General features: G+C 28.3%; 1 protein-coding gene across 4 annotated transcripts in view; it reads left to right on the top strand.

Annotated features, from left to right (window-relative positions):
- LOC100209039 (MPN domain-containing protein) overlaps positions 1–17,500 on the top strand; it is an 85,410-nt gene that overhangs the window by 58,821 nt on the left and 9,089 nt on the right. For all 4 annotated transcript variants that reach the window (XM_065798906.1, XM_065798907.1, XM_065798903.1 and 1 more), the window contains 2 exons: positions 8,004–8,083; positions 8,243–8,405. In XM_065798906.1, the coding sequence (XP_065654978.1) occupies positions 8,004–8,083; positions 8,243–8,405 (243 nt within the window). The remainder of the gene's footprint in view (positions 1–8,003; positions 8,084–8,242; positions 8,406–17,500) is intronic.

Genomic DNA, 17,500 nt, shown 5'->3' with positions numbered 1-17,500 from the left:
AAAACTATTGAGCTATTGCTTATTTTTGCCTAGCTCTCAATTATCAAAGCATTTTATGGGCATCTGAGTTGCATGACTGTGAAGAATTATTCAGCATTTGCAATCACAATTTTCATTACTATGGAAGAAAGATAAAAAAAAAAAACGTTTGTAAAGTACATAAAAGAGTACAAAGTAAATTAATTGTAAGTGTTATTGTCAGGTCAGGTTATCCTGCTAATGGTAACATGCAACCCAGTACAATCTGCTTCATGTCCTGCTGCCTTGTGGGTACACCTTTTTAGGCAAAGGCTAAGAGATGCCAACTCTGACCTAAAACACCACTACCTTGGGGCTCTTGGTTGAGTAAAGGCTAGAGATGGTGTCTCGATAAAAATACTCATCCTGGGCAGATCTTAAATGCATCTGGCTACTGTCTTAAAGAAGGCCTCCTAGGCAAAGACTTACGGGGTTAACAGATTCTATCTGTTGACCAGTCTCACACCCCTTCTTCATCTATTAGGCTGGAACAGATGTATTTTTAATACATTGTTTCCAGTTGAGGATGCTGAATGCTGGATCTTCTTGACTCTATGCATGGGTTTTTCTTGTGTCTCTGTTTTTATGATTAGGCAACTCATCATCTGTCCCTGTTTGCACTTTTAATGTGCATTGCCAAGGCCACATTTGAAGCCCTTTGTTACGGCTTAGGGTTTATTATGCTTTGATTCAAGTTCTTTAACAAATTTAAAAATGAATAAAGTACCAAAAATCTATAAAACACAAAAAACTATCGTCATCACCAAGTTCTCTAAACCTATCATTTACTAATATTCATGGTCTTTGAAGTAACGTTTCTTCTGTTGAGTCTTATCTCTTGCAAAGTTCACCAGACCTACTTGCTCTTTGTGAGACTAATTTGAGTTCAGCTGTCTCATCTTGTGATCTTAGTGTTAATGCTTATCTTCCTTTAATTCATGAAGACTCCAATAGTCGCATGCTTGGCCTGGGTATTTACATTTGTATGAATTCACCCATTAGTTGGGTATCTAGGTTTGAATCCACAGATTATTATTTTATGTGCTTTCGGTTAGCACCACTTTACTCTATTGCCTTTCTCTTCGTACTATATCACTCTCCTTCATCTCAAGACTGCACTCTTTTTGATGATATTTCTGATCATATTGACCAAGCCCTCTCTCTTTATCCATCAGCTAATATAGTTGTTGTCGGTGACTTTAATGCTCATCACACTGAATGGCTTGGCTCTAGTGTCAGTGACTCTGCAGGTGTTAAAGCCCGTAACTTTTGCCTTTCTCAATCCCTAACTCAAATAGTCAATTTTTCAACTCGCTTTCCAAACAACTCGAATCATTTACCTTCTCTAATTGACTTATGTGTTGGTTTGTTTCTTGTCAGTGCTCAGTTTCTCCACATTTACCCCTAGGTACTTCTGGTTACAGTTCGATCTCTCTAAAACTAATATCTCCTTCTTCATCATTCGAATCCCCCTATCATTGTACCTCTTACAGCTACCTTAAAGCTGACTGGGACTCTTCTGGAGAATCTTTAATAGTATCAATAATAAGGGGAAATCTGTAATTCCACCTCTCTTGTATGGTTCAGACTTTGTCACCTCACCTAAAGACAAAGTTAAAATGTTTGCTAAGAACTTTTCATCAATATCATCTCTTGATTCCACTAGTTGCGTTCTACCTGATATAGCCAACAAACAGGTTGATCCATTGCTTGACATTCGTATCACTCCAGCTTCTGTATCTAAAGTGATTTCCTGCTTAGACTCTTCTACAACTTGTGGCCCGGACAACATACCTGTTATAGTCTAGCAGAAGTGTTCTCCTGAGCTGTCATCTATACTTTCAAAACTATTCAACAAGTGCTTATCAGAGTCTTGTTTTCAAGCCTGCTGGAAAGTGGCATCTGTTATCCCCATTTTCAAAAATTTTGTAGAGCAATCTGATTCGTCTAACTACTGTCCCATTAGTCTTTTTTCTATTATTAGCAACGTTTTTGAATCTTTAATTAACAAACACTTATCTCTCATATTGAATCTAATAACTTACTTTCTAATCATTAATATGGATTTCGATCATCTCGTTCTACAGCTGATTTGCTTATGGTAATAACTGATTGGTTTTATCGTGCATTAGATAAAGGTGGAGAGGTTAAGACCATTGCTCTTGACATTTCTAAAGCTTTAGATAAAGTTTGGCATGCTAGTCTTCTCCATAAGCTTTCTTCTTACGGTGTATACATCTTTAAGATACGGCGTATCTGGTAACATCTTTAAGATTATTGAATCCTTCCTTCCTTCTTTTCCAATCGTAGTGTAAAAGTTGACTCTTTTTCTTATTCTGTAACTTCAGAGGTTCCTCAAGGTTCAATTCTTGTATTCTCACATTCAAGGTGGCAATGTTCGCTTATGATACTACCATTTATTCTTGTCATGATAAGAAGTCAACACTCTCTGATTGCTTGGAGGTGGCATTTGAGCTTGAAAAGGATCTCACTTCTGCTACAGCATGGGGCTCACAGTGGCTGGTGAACTTCAATTCAGATAAAACTCAATTTTTTTCAGCCAATCATTATCGCAATAATTTAGTTCTTCCTATATTTATGAATGGTAATGTACCTGATAAGTCATCTACCTTTTATCTTCTAGGATTAACTCTTACTTCCTATCTTTCTTGGAAACTATATGTCAAATCTGTTTTAAAATTAGCATCTGCTAAAGTTGCATCTCTTTATCGAGCTTGATACTTTCTTACTTCCGTTTCTATTCTCTATCTCTATAAATCTCAAATCCGGCGTTGTATGGAATACTGTTGCCATATCTGGGGCGGTTCTTCTAATGATACCCTTTCTCTTTTAGACAAGGTGCAAAAACACATTGTAAACATAGTTGGACCTGCTCTTGCAGACAAGCTCCAACCATTATCACATCGTCGTAATGTTGCTTCTCTCTCTCCTTTCTTCAAATTTTGTAATGGACATTGCTCTAAAGAGCTAATGTCTATTGTGCCATCTACTAAAATTCATTCTCATGTTACTCGTCATTCAATTAAGTCTTATCCTTTTTCTGTGACTGTTCCCAAGTGCTTCAAAAATTCTTTTTTGTCTAGTTTTTTTCTTAAACATCAGTGCTTTGGAATTTGCTTCCTTTATCTTGCTTTCCTGATTCATATAATTTGCAATCTTTTAAGTCATTTGTCAATCTTGCTCTACAATCTTTATCTTTTTTCTTCCAGTAACTTCCAACTCTAATTAATGGTTGCTTGCAGCCTTGTTGGAAGCAAAGATGCTTAAAAAATAAAAAAATAAAATATCATCATTCATTTTTGCTTTTTAGAAGATTTATCAAAATGTTTATCAGGTGCTCACTCAGGCTGTGTTTACAATCAAAATGCAGTTCTTATTCATGCAATAAAATGGAATATAATATATGAATATTCATTAGAAATGACTTTAGTTGGGAATCTAAAAACAAATTTATATATTACATTAATTTTTCTGGAAATTAAATTTGATATTATTTTTTTAATAGAAAATACTTATAATATAATATTATAATTATAATAAGTTATCTTTTAGGTGGTTTGTGATGTTTCAAATGAGTGTATGATTTATAGATGCCATCATTCAAAAAAAAATTTATTGATTACTAAATGTATATTTTTACAACCATTCATGGATCAATCTTCTAGTGGTGTAATATGTGGCACAGTTTAATTAATAACAGCAAGTTTGCAATACTCAGAGGAAAATCCAATATTAATAGTTAATGTCCTCATAAAATGAAAAAAGTTCTTTATAATATTGAGAATGTATGGTATATCTTAAAACTTCACAAATAAACATCACAAGGAACTCAAAGATTTCATCGATACATACCTGTTTTGAAAAGATGTTATTTAGTAGTATATTATAAAGTAGCCTCCTCAACTGTACTGGCCCTCTTGGCCTTTGGGAGGTGAACAATGAAAAAAAAAATAGAAAAATTTCAGAACAACAGCAACTATATAAATACCAGTTCTACAAATAATCTTATCACTAAAAAGTCAAGTAAACAAAATGAATGTTTGACCTAATGTACAAATTTATGACTTGTTTTGATGGATTGCAGTTGTTGAAGAAAAAGTTGAAGAACAAAATGATATTAAAAAAAATTGTCTACATCCACACAATTGATATGAACAATTTTTCTGGTGTAAAAAGTATCATTATTTGATACGATTTTAAGCAATGATAATACCAATGTATCATTTAAAATGTACCAATAAAATATCAGGTGCATTTTACAAAATTTTCAAAAAAGGTTTTAACAAAGTCATTAAATGAAAATTTGTAAATTAATGATTTTTATTTATTTAAAAAGACATATAGTATTTTTAATTATATATTTCTATAAAAAATTTAAATTTAAGTGGGTATATTCTTTTTTTATTATTTTAAGTTATATAAAATGCCAAATATGCTATATTTAATTTTGTTATAAAAGTTTCAATTAACTTTAAAGTCATATAATTTGCTTAATAAATTTTTATATTCTGTATTTTAAAATTTTACACCACACTGAAACTTTTTGCTGAGACAGATATCCATTATTTGAATATTTAAAATTGGTTTAAGGGTATTTTATAATTACAATATGAGCTTTTAACTTGTGTATTTGATTTCCTCACTTGAAGATTAACTAAGTTACCTATTTATTACCTATTAGATACCATGTTTTATTTATTGCTTCTTGATCTAGTACTATACGAAGTGTGGTAGTGGTGTATTGGTAGAGCACTTGCTTCATAAGCAAGAGGTTCTGTGTTCGATATTCACCACGCCCCTGGTAGTACTACACTCATCTTGTTGTACAGCACAGCAGCCTTGTTTGTCAAGGTTTGTGTTTTGGAGATATAGAGTTGATAGAGGGTTACAACCACAATTAAGTAGCCTCCTCATCTGTAGTGGCTTTTTTGGCCTTGATATTTATACATGATGTGAAAAAAATTCTTGTAAAAGCAAAAAAACTACTTTCTCAACTATCTTTTTCCTCCTTGATCATACTCTAGGTGATCTTATCTATTAGTCTTAGGGTAAGAAGATAAAACCTGAAGAGTAAGATATTATCACTATTGTAGTTAATTTATAAATGTTTAATAAATATATAATAAATTATTTGATCTATTATTTATATGATATCTATTTATAATATTTATTCTGCTTATTAAAATGTTATACAAATTTTATCATCTATTCTTATGGTAATATTTTTTTAGTTTACTGCCCCTAACTTCATAGCAAGGTCCAGGTTAATGGAAACAAAATCCACAAACTAAAATTCTAGTTCAATAATTTAAGGCAATGTAGCTTTGCATTCTTATTGAAGCTTTAGTATCTTATCCGTAACACTGGAAACATTCATGATAAAGTCTTGAAACCTTGCTTTCTTTCAAACATCTATTACAATTATTACAAAAGCAACACATCTCTATTCAGGAATCTTAAAAAAACTAATCTCTTACCAGATCCTTTTTTATGATTCTGAGGACAAGCTACCACCAACTTAGCTGAGGGCAAGCTACCACTAACTTAGCAGATTAAAATCTTATTTATCAAAAATTAAAATAAAGAAGTTATTTATTATTAAAATTGTGTTGTTCTTATATTGATTTTATAATAGTTGTATTCTTGATTGATGCTTCATTGGGTCTCATTTTGTACATTTGGTGGGTTGTATCAAATATTTAGTGGGTTGTATAAAATATTTGGTTTGCTTGTATTAAATCTGTATTTCATAAAATATTGTTAATAACACTTTTACTAATTTTAATTATTTATAAATTTATAAAAAAAATTAATAAATTATTGTTCTACCTGGGAGATTTTAGAAACTAAATTTGTAAATAAATCTTAAATAAAACAGCTGCTATCTATTGAAATATTTCCAATAGTTAGCAGCAGGTTTGCTAGTAGCTCATTGGTTTTGTTCTCCAGGAGAAATCACAACTCCTTGGATTAGTTGATACAATGTAGGTCCTCAACTGCGTCTTCCTTATTTTGTGTTTTTTTTTTGTTTTTTGTTATTTCTGTTATTCATTTTGTTATTACTCTAAAACAAGTCAATTGTACATTCTAATTTTAAGTCAATTAGAATGTTGCAAAAAAAAAAAAATGTAATTTGCTTATCAAATTTTTATTTATTTATTTTTTTGTTAATTCACCTCCCCAAGGCCGAGAAGGCCACTACAGACAAAGAGGTTACCTACTTGTGGTTATAACCCTCTCTAAACTCTATAACCCCGAAACACAAACCTTGACAAACAAGGCCGCTGCACTGAGAAACAAGTTGAGCGCAGTACTACCAGGGGTGTGGTGAGGATCGAACTCTTATGGGAAACTCTCACTTATGAAGCAAGCGCTCTACCACTACACCACTACCGCATTTTAAATTAGTGTAATTTGTGTTATAGTGTAAATTTATCATGTAATTTTGCTTATCAAAGTTAGTTTCTACAATACAAAATTAGTTCATTTCAATAAGCATTTTAAACATAATAATTGACAATAAATGCAAAGGTTATTCAATTGGTCACTAGCATCAAGCCTGTCTGGACAAGAATTTACAGAATATTCTGTACCAGACCAACCATATCAAACATATCAAAACAGGGGCAGCAAAAGTTATGTAAAATTGTAAGACCTGAATCTATTTTACATATATATATATATTTATATATATATATTTATATATATATATATATATATACATATATATATATATATATATATATATATATATATATATATATACATATACATATATATATATATATATATATATATATATATATATATATATATATATATATATATATATATATATATGTATATATATATATATATATATATATGTATATATATATATAACTCCTAACTGGTTGTCAGAAAGTTTTTCCGTATTTTGTTATCAAAAAGGAAAAATTAAAATGCAAGACCGGAATTTTTTTTTGTTACTTGATAGACTGCCTGCCCCAACCAAACCCTCAGTCGATGTAGCAGCACTCCCTTGCGAGTCAGGCTATAAGATAATCAATGTAGCAACAATCCGTTGCAAGTCAGGCTTTTTGTCAGTCAATGTAGCAGCACTCCATTGCAAGTCAGGCTATTTGTCAATCGATGTAGCAGCACTTTGTTGCGAGTCAGGCTATATGATAGTCGATGTAGCAACACTCCATGCATGATTTACAGTAAAAAAATAAAAATAAAAACATTGATTATATTATTATAAACATTCAGAATGTTTTAAAAACATTCTGGTCAATTAAATTTGTGTTTTTGTGGCTTTTTTAAAACTTTCTGACAACACGCAAATGTTGGTCGAAAGTCAAAAGTAATTAAAAGTGACGTATTTGTTGGCATAAGAATCAATTTTTTCCTTCCGTACTCCCAAATGCAACAATCTATAGAACTATATATATATATATATATATATAATTGATTTTTTGACGAGATTAAATAAAAATAACTACATGATTTTTACTACTAAAAGTTTCATGCGTTTAGCCTGAAACTTTTAGTAGTAACCCTGGCTAAACGCATGAAACTTTTAGTAGTAAAAATCATGTAGTTATTTTTATTTAATCTCGTCAAAAAATCTATTATATAGCTCTAATATCATTCATCGAGCACTCTTGCTGAATATATGCTCACAGCAAAATTAAACTTATTTATTTATATATATATATATATATATATATATATATATATATATATATATATATATATATATATATATATATATATATATATATATATATATATATATATATATATACATATATATAGACACACACACACTTAGACATAGTTAATTAAGTTTGAGGAAACAATTTTACTTTACATTAATGTATAGTACCTAAACTAAAAAATACCTAGAAGTACTAGTTACCTAATAATTCTAAAAATTGAAAATGTAAAAAACAAAATCTGTTGAAGTTGCTTTTTTATAGATGTTCGAGTAACTGATGTTTATCCGTGTCATTATTCATCATCATCGAATTCAGATGAAATTGAAAAAGTAGAGTTGAAGGTTTGAAATTTTTTTTTTTTATCATTTTGCAAACTTTTTAATTTTATGAATTTTTATAATTTAATTTCAAACATTTTAATTCATACATCAATGCTTGATGACATCATTAATGACATTTGATGAATGATTAAATGAATAATTTTATTTATCTTTTATTAGATTCGAGATACAATAAAGTTAAAAGGATTAGTTTTATTAGGATGGTATCACAGTCATCCTTTTTTCCAACCTGATCCTTCTATTAGTGATATCAATAGTCAACTGGAATACCAGAAAATTCTCAAAGATGGCCATTATGAACCTTGCTTTGGTATCATTATTTGTAAGTTTAATATTCTTTGATATGATGTTATTTAAAGTTGTTACTTGTGCTATTATCTCCACTGTCATTATTATTATCTCCACTACAATTATTGTTATCTAACCAAAAATTACCCAATTTAAACTAAATTATCTAGCCCATATAATTCTTAATTATGAATTATAAATGAAATTTTGTCAATACAAAAATTTCAAAGGAAGAATTCTAAATGTTTTTTTTTCCAAAGAAGTATTCTAAAAAAATTATAAAAGCGCAAATTAAGTGTAATATAATTATGTCATAAATAATGAAATATAATTATGTCATAAATAATGAAATATAACTATGTCCTTCATACAAAATGTTAAAAAAGTTTTTCATTCCAAAGTATCATAATAGTTTATCATTTAAAAAAAAAATATTTTTTTAACAAAAAAAGATGGAAATTTTTTTGTGTAAACCCAACACATAATATAGTTTAACATTGATAGTCATGGCAAATATTTACTGATTGTTTAGTTTGTGCTACATTATTTCATGTTTTCATTATTTTGTGCTTTCATTATTTCATGCTTTTATTATTTGTTACTTTCATTATTTCGCGCAAAGTTAAAATGCTTTAAAAACTTTTGGAAATAAAAAATGTTTAAAAATAAAAAATATATATGTTATTTTTTATAAAAATATATATATTTTTTTTATAAAATGGTTTTCAAGATTTCATCTATTTTATTTTATTTAAACAATCGCTATTTTTAAATCTAATGTTTCACTCCTAACAAGCAACCATTATTATGTTGGTAGTTACTAGATAACAAAGAATAGAATTAATGAACAAGGAAAGAGTTGATAGAAGACTTGAAAAATTTTAGGTTCTATGAGTCAGGAAAACATGAAGATGGTAGAGTGTTTTTAAAGGGTTTTAGTGTGGGGAAAAACCTAGACTAATAAAATTTGTTAGAGCATGCAATAATAGATACAGCACAAGGATTTAACTTTGCTGAATTACGAGTCAACCAAGAATGAGTTTGGATTGATGGAACTAAAGATAATAGCACTTTTGAGCTGCAACCATGGTAATATTTGTAGAAAAGAGTAAGAGATGCGACTTTAGAGCCATAGGAGAGGCTCAAATTTGGTGGATAAAGCAGATCCAACTATGTTTGTAATGCGTTTTTGGACCTTGTCTAGAAAAGAAAGAGCATCATTAGAAAAACCAGCCCATATATGTCATCAGTATTCCATACCGGGGCAAATAAGATATTTTTAGAGGTAGAGAATGAAATCAAAAGTAAGATAAAGAGAAGCAACCTTAGCAAATGCTAATATGCTGTTGATTGTATATATGGTTTCCATTAGAGGTCAGTAGTAAATGATAATCCAAGAAGAGTGAGAAGGTTGCCATTCATTAATATAGAAAAGTTGTCAGTATTATAATAGTTGTTTGCAGTAAATAACTGCGTAAGAGTTAAAGTTCGCAAGTCTCTTCAAGCCCCAAGCTGTTGCAGAAGTAAGATCAGGTTCAAGTTTGACTGCCTGATCCAAGCAATCAAAGAGAAGACTTTTTATCAGGAGTATAAAGTTGAAGCTAGAAAAACAAGATTAAGTGTAACAAACTAAAGAAGAGTTTAATTGAGAAATGACTTCATCAACAGAAGCCAAAGTGGTTTGGATGTCTTACAATGGGTTAACCTGTTTAACTGGAATGTAGGAAGAGTATGGGCATAAGAATCAAGAGTTGTTTTATAAAAAAAGTTCTTTGCAATTAGGTCTGCATTATCCATGAGATAGATAGTAAGCTCAGACCCATAAATTTGAAATGGAATGTGTGGCTTTGTTAATGACACTGTTAAAGATTTTCCAAAAGTTTATGCCTAACTTCTGAAATATGATATGCGTTTAAGAAAACAAGAATAGAGCTTAGCATCAGACAGTGTCTTTTTACATTGATAACTTGCAATAATTGAAAAGTTTGTTCTTGTGAAAAAGATAAAAAAATTGTTACACTTAGATATAGCAGTTGCACAAGATGATGAAAATAATTGATTAGAATAAGGCGTGACTTGGAACCAAAAAGAAGGATTAAAAGTTTCAATCCCTGCCTGGATCCAGGAGGTTGTGTTAGAGATGCATTTATTAGCAGAGAGAGAAAAGACACTGGCCTAAGGACCATCGCACATTGGCCCAAGGACTGTCAGAAATAAAATCATGAAAAGAATCTTAGTCAACATTAGGATAGTAGTAAGTAGTGCAACGATAAGGTTCTAAAAAAGGTATCTAAAAAAAGGTCAAAAAGTGGGTCAGAGATAAAGCAAAAATCAAGAAGAGAAGTTAAGTCATTAGTGTTGTCTGGGAAATGAGTCTCAAAGTTAACTATCTGAGGAACAGATTAAGCTTTATTGCTAGCAGTGTTAGTGGTGCTAGACCCAAGCCAGTGTGAGACCCAAGCCATAGTGAGATGAGCATTAGTGTTACCAATTACAACAATATTGGCAGAAGGAAATGGACATGTTGAATTTGATCAGAAGTTGCATCTAAAAGAGTGCAGCCTTGGGATGAAGAAAAATGAGAAAAAACAAAGAGAAAGGAATTAGATTAAAGAAATGCTAAATGGAAAGACATAAAAGAATGGTCAAAGGATTCAAAACTTTTTTTTTTAAATGGTTCAATTAATGTTAATTTTTCTGAAAATCCCATATAAATTAGTGTAACAAAAATAGGGTAACAATTTGTTATCTAAACACCCTATAAAAGATATATATATATATATATATATATATATATATATATATATATATATATATACATATATATATATATATAAAAGATATATATATATATATTAATGGGATAGTGGTGTAGTGGTAGAGCACTCGCCTCATTAGCGAGAAGTTCCAAGTTCAATCCCCACCATCTTCCTGGTAGTATCGCGCTCAACTTGTTTCCTCTCCCCCCTCCCTCACTCAGAGACCTTGTTCGTTAAGGTTCAGGTTGTTTTGGAGTTATAGAGTTAAGAGAGCGTTGTAACCACAAAAGTAGCCTCCTCGACTGTAGAGGCCTTCTCGACCTTAGGGAGGTGAATAAGTATATATATATATATATATTTAATATTTTTTGCTTGGCCGTGTCTAAATATTTGTTACTTGGCCATGGCAGTACTTTGAAAATCTGACAAATTTCACTCAGTTTGCTTATTTTTCATTATGTCATACTTTAAGAAGCTATAACTGGAGTGTTATTTTGTTTAAAAAGTTTTGTCAACTTATTTATAACTGCCAGTCACAATTTTTACAAGAAAATAAAAAAATAATAATTAAATGTTGATCATTTTCTACAAGCATAGTAATTGTGGAAAAGTACGTACTTTAAAAGAGTCTTAAAGCCAACATAGCAAAACCAATTTTTTTACAACGGATAATAGATGTGGGTCTAATCTTCAATTAAAAAAATTAATTTGTGTGTGGTTGCATTTCCATCTCATAAAATAAGCAGTGAAAAACATGTTTTTAAAAAAGTGTTCCAACTTTATAGGGCTATAAAAACTGAAGCCAAATGATTTGAAAAAATATTTTTTCAAATCATTTGGCTTCAGTTTCTTTTATGAACATTCAATCACTTTTATGAACTTGAATGTTCATAAAAGTGTAGACCATATATAAAAAAATGTACATGCAATTCTTACTTACTTTCTAAAAAAATCAATTTAAAAAATAATAAAAAACTGATTTTTTTCTAACTTACATATACAGCATTATATGAAACTTTACATTATATGAAGACTAGTATATAAGTGGTAGAATGATTGAATAAAAAACTTATTTTCTACAAAGAAGTATTCTAGCTCATCAATAATAAAATACATCTTAATAAACGAATGCGCTGATAATAGAAACAATTCACTGATACTAAAAAAATTAGGCATATACTAAAATCAGAGAGTTCTTTGTTGTTTCATTTAATTATGTCAGTATTATGTTTTATATACTGTTTTAAAATATTCTATTAAAGCAATTGCCTATTTGTGTATTACCATTCCAAATTCATTTTCATCATCTTGATTTTTATTTTCAACATTTTCACCAGCATCATTATCATAATTGTGTCTATTGTTCAGTTCTTCTCCATCAATGGGCTAATTGCTAGCTGTTTCTACTGGTTCTTTTAATGATTCTTCTTTATTATACTTTTTAGATCATCTTGAATACAAAGATTTAATCTGCTGTGAAATAATATATTGGTAGGGATCAAAGTCTTTACAAAATAACTTCTTGACCTGATCTATACTCATTTTCTTACCTATCTGTGAACCTATCATAATGTATTTATACAGCAAGGAACTTTGAGCATAAGAAAATCTAAAAGTGCTTTTTATTGGTCAAGCTCTCCTGACCTCTTGAAACATAAATATGATAGGATATTGTTTACATGCAGTTTAAAGTGTGACATCAAATATAATAATGTCTCTCGATATCAGCAAATGCAGTTGTGAAGTTGTTAATGTTATCTGCAAAGAATGTGAATACCAGCTAGGATGTGCATGTCAAACTCGATCCTGCCGATAAATGATGCACTATAACCACTCCTTGACAGAAAATTAGATATTGTGTGTCTTTCTTTACTTTCGGTTTTTTTAGATTTTTTTTCATTTATCAGAAGTTTATCTGTTGGACTATATGAAGAATGATTTGATAGACAGATACAAATTTAATGCCACTATATAGTTGATCGATACTGTTCCCAATATCAAAGTATCTCCACATTTTTCTGCAAAATACTGTATTGAATGATACAAACTAGCATTCTTGATAGCGTCACCTAATAACAATGCTTGATTACTGTTAATTTGTAATACTGACCCTTTTGCATTACTTTAACTATTTCCATTGTGTAATGCTATATAAACGTCTTCTGCTGTTGTCAAGTCATTGCCTGCATCAGTTAAACACAATCGCATTGATCCTTACCTTTTGATAGCTTATTGTAGTCTGTTCTTATGAAGTGTCTCAAATATAAAATCTCCATGATATGAACTAGCTTTATCATATAGAATAGACTTTAACCCTGAAAATCTTTGTTATTACATGATTACTTTTCATGTAATATTTTCTGTTTGAGAGAATCAGATACATTTTTGTCACATGACCTATGCTTTGCCAACAGTTTACCAAAATCATAAATTCCAGATGCAGTGATATTGTGTAGCACTGATAATCACTTTCTTTCTAATGGCTTAATTATATGTAAGGTCCTATAGAGTGTACTACCAGACAACAATTTGTACTATCAGGCAGACAATAATCTAATGATGGTGTGGAGTATATTTATTATAATAATAACAACATGCAATTTTATTTTTTTAATTGAAGGTTAGACTCACAGCTATCATCTGTTGTAAAAAATCCATGTTGCTATGTTGACTTCCAAAAATCCATGTTGCTATGATTTATAAACAATAAACAACTTTTTGTTTTTTATTTTTTAATAAAAATTCTGACTGGCTGTTATAAATAAGTCAACAAAACTTTTTAAATTAATAATATTTTAGTTATAGCTTCTTAAAGTATGACATAATGCAAAATAAGTAAATTGACTTAAATTAGTCCAATTTTTAAAATACCGCTATGTACGAACAACAAATAAATGGACTAAAATATTTATTTGTCATTACATCTATTATACAAAGCAAATATATGAAAAAGAACTAAATTGGCGGCATTCAGTATTCGCAAATGTCTGAATCTTACAGACAATGGCTCATAAATGGTTCAATGACATTGGTTCTTTGCTTTTAAGCTCTTCACAAATCTTAAAAGCTTTTACATAATAGTCAAAAATAGGCTTATAAAAACTTTAAATAAACTTAACAGGTATAAAGGTATTTTATAGTTGTTTAGAAAATTTTAGAAAAAGACAAAAAAAGTTAAATATAATTTACAGGTACTTTAGTTAATAAAACATTGAACGTAGGCTGTAGTTGTTCACAATAAATGTGAACGTAGACTGCAGTTGTTCACAATAAATGTGAACATAGACTGTAATTGTTTACAATAAATGTGAACGTAGACTGTAGTTGTTCACAATAAATGTGAGCGTAGACTGTAGTTCTCAACAAATGGTAATGTAGACTGTAGTTGTTCACAATAAATACATTGAATAAATGTGGTCCAAAGTATAAATCAAACAGCAATCCAAAAAGTTGAATAATTCAACAAAGTTAAATAACACAACATAAAAAAATACAAAAAAATATTCCCACTATAAACAAAATATATAAAAAGTATATAAAAAAAGTGACAATTTTTTTTAATAAAAAAAAAAATTAAAGTAACAACAAATTTATGTAACAACTTTTTTTCTTTTCTTTTTTTTTTCTTTTTCTTTTCTTTCTTTTTACCAAATTCTTTTTCTTTCTTTTTTTCTTTCTATCAAATTTCTGTTCAACAATGTATTTAACGCTTACTGACAACTTACTGACAACTTACTGACAACATCCTTAAAACAACAAAAACAAATGTAGTTATTAAGAATTTTAATTTGCTTGAATTTTTATATAATCAATAGTTTTACACATTCTAAACAAATCAATGAAAGAAACTACAAAATATAATATAAAACTATAATATAAACAAATAAATAGAAGAAACTACAGAAATAAAATATAAATAAATCAATAGAAGAAACTACAAAAACAAAAAGCAACAACAAGATATTTATTTTCCTTTTTTAAATCATACAATAATATTATAATAATAATAAATATGATAATAATAATAAAAAATTTCTTAACTTGATTGTATTAAGCAAAAATAATTGCTTAATAAAAAAATAGAATATATATATATATATTTCTTGAGCAACGCAATAGCAATAATTGTGAACATATTTTAAGGAAAAACACGATATTTTTTAATCTTGACATGTTTCGTAGTTAACATACTATATTTTCAAAAGATGAAATAACAATTTAAAACTTTGGATTTTAACATAAAATCAAAATTTGAAGACATTACAGAGAAATATAAACAGACAAATAAAATTGTTATAAACCAATACAAATTATTATACAAGTTATAATATCGTAAATAGCAAAAAGATTATGTAAATAGCAGAAAGAGGTTTATTGACAGAGATAAATCATCAGTTATAAGAATTTTGTCAGAAGAAAGTAGTAATTTTAATTCGTTATCTGGTACATTTGTGAATGGAAAGACACTCTGTATAACTTACACAATGCTGCAGTGAGCGACTTAATTATAGTAAATTGTATTCAGTACCAAGCCTGCTGCATTTTGAATGAGTCCAAAACAAACAAATTTCACATTGAATTGAGCGGCAACTTAAACTTTTTTTTTTTATGCAGATGACAGTTTAAAGCCATAGTTTAAACTAGTGAAAATGAACTTTTGTAATATTTGAAAAGATCTAGAGATAATGATTTGTAAGTAGATAGCTATGTAAATAATAGTAGTAAAAATCTAATAATATCAACAAGCAAGGTATAAAAAGTATTAACAAAAATAATGATTATAACTTAATTAAACGAATAAAAAACTAATTATAAGTTAAGAAACTAATTATAAGCATTATAAACTAATAATATAATAATAAAATAAATATTTATTATAATATAACAAAATAAATAACCTAATGATAAATTAGAATCTAAAATAAATAATAATAAAGATGTGATAAATAAATAAAATTAAATTGATTAAAAATATCTTCTTCTCTTTTAATAAATCTTTTCTTCTGATCTTTTTTATCTTTTTTTTTTCTTTCCCCCTGTTAATTTTTTTTTTCCTTTTCATTTCTTTTTATTATTATTAAATCGATTTAAAATTCAAATTTTCTTTTGCATCTTTTTTTTAAGTTTTACGTTTTGTTATATCTTTCTATGATTTTTTTTTTATTCACTTAAAAAAGATTGTTTTACTCTTTTTGCTATCTATATTTTAAAATCTTCTTTAGATGGTTGAAATGATTCAAGTTATTATTAATTCTTTAAACTTTTTTCTTCTTTTTTTGAGTTTTACATGATATCTATTCTGATGAGTTTTTGTTTAAAGACCCATTCTGCATTATTTTTACAACACTTTAGTGTTGAGTTCACAAAGTATTTTGAAATACTCTATAAATTTTATGAGGAGCTTTCCAAAAACAACAATTAACATGCTTACAAAATGAATGCTTAAAATTTAAAAAAATCCATTTAAAGAAGCATCTTCTTTAGTATTCCTAATATTTAATTAAGATTAAAGACAAAAATAAAATGATGCTATAAAAAAATATACCATTTGGTATATAAATTGTAAAATAAAAAGGTTACTTTGTAACCAATGAACTTTAAGTTCCATGATTTATTTAATCTTAAATTTGTGTACATAGTTTTACATTTGCATTGCTCACCGCTTTTATATTCTCGTTATGTTAACACCTAATCAATTAGAAAGAACAGCAGTATTACTTGTATTAACTATTATCAGTAAAAACAGTTCCCAATGTTATTCACTATTATCAGTAAAAACAGAATGTTCCCTAAGGTATTTTGATTGTAATATATATAGAAATTCTTATTACAAGTAAACAAATAGTTCATTAATGACAAAACATTACTTTTTTTCATTTGGAAAATATAAAATTTGATGAAGATTGTCAATGTTTTATGAAGTTTGACTTGAGGTAAAAGATGCAGTGCAAAAGTTAGATGATATCTGTTTTAAATTTTTTATTCATTTCTCTTTTTATTACCATTTTGTGAGTTTTTATCATTTTTTTATTTTTTATTAATTATTTTATGTTTGTTTTTTTAAATATTTGGATTGAGTTATGATTATTTCACTTTAAATTTATTTTTTACCATTTAAGTTGTTTTTGTTCATTTAGATAAATTTGACAATAACTCTTTTCCAATCTTTTTTTTTTTAACTTTTAAAGTTTGATGAAATGAATTGAGAATTTTGAAGTAAACCATACATCATGTATTAGTAAAGCCACTAATCATTATCATTAATAATCACTAATCATTATTTTAAGTTTTTAGTATGCTAATAAGTAGCTCATAAGCATAATGGTATAAGCATAAATGAAATAATAAAAAAATGAGATAATGGTTAAAT

Source organism: Hydra vulgaris, chromosome 06 (genome assembly GCF_038396675.1).
Source record: "Hydra vulgaris chromosome 06, alternate assembly HydraT2T_AEP".
In the NCBI taxonomy this organism is placed as follows: Eukaryota; Metazoa; Cnidaria; class Hydrozoa; order Anthoathecata; family Hydridae; genus Hydra; species Hydra vulgaris.
Note: the sequence above shows the minus strand (reverse complement) of the source record. Positions and strands in the feature narration are given on the sequence as shown.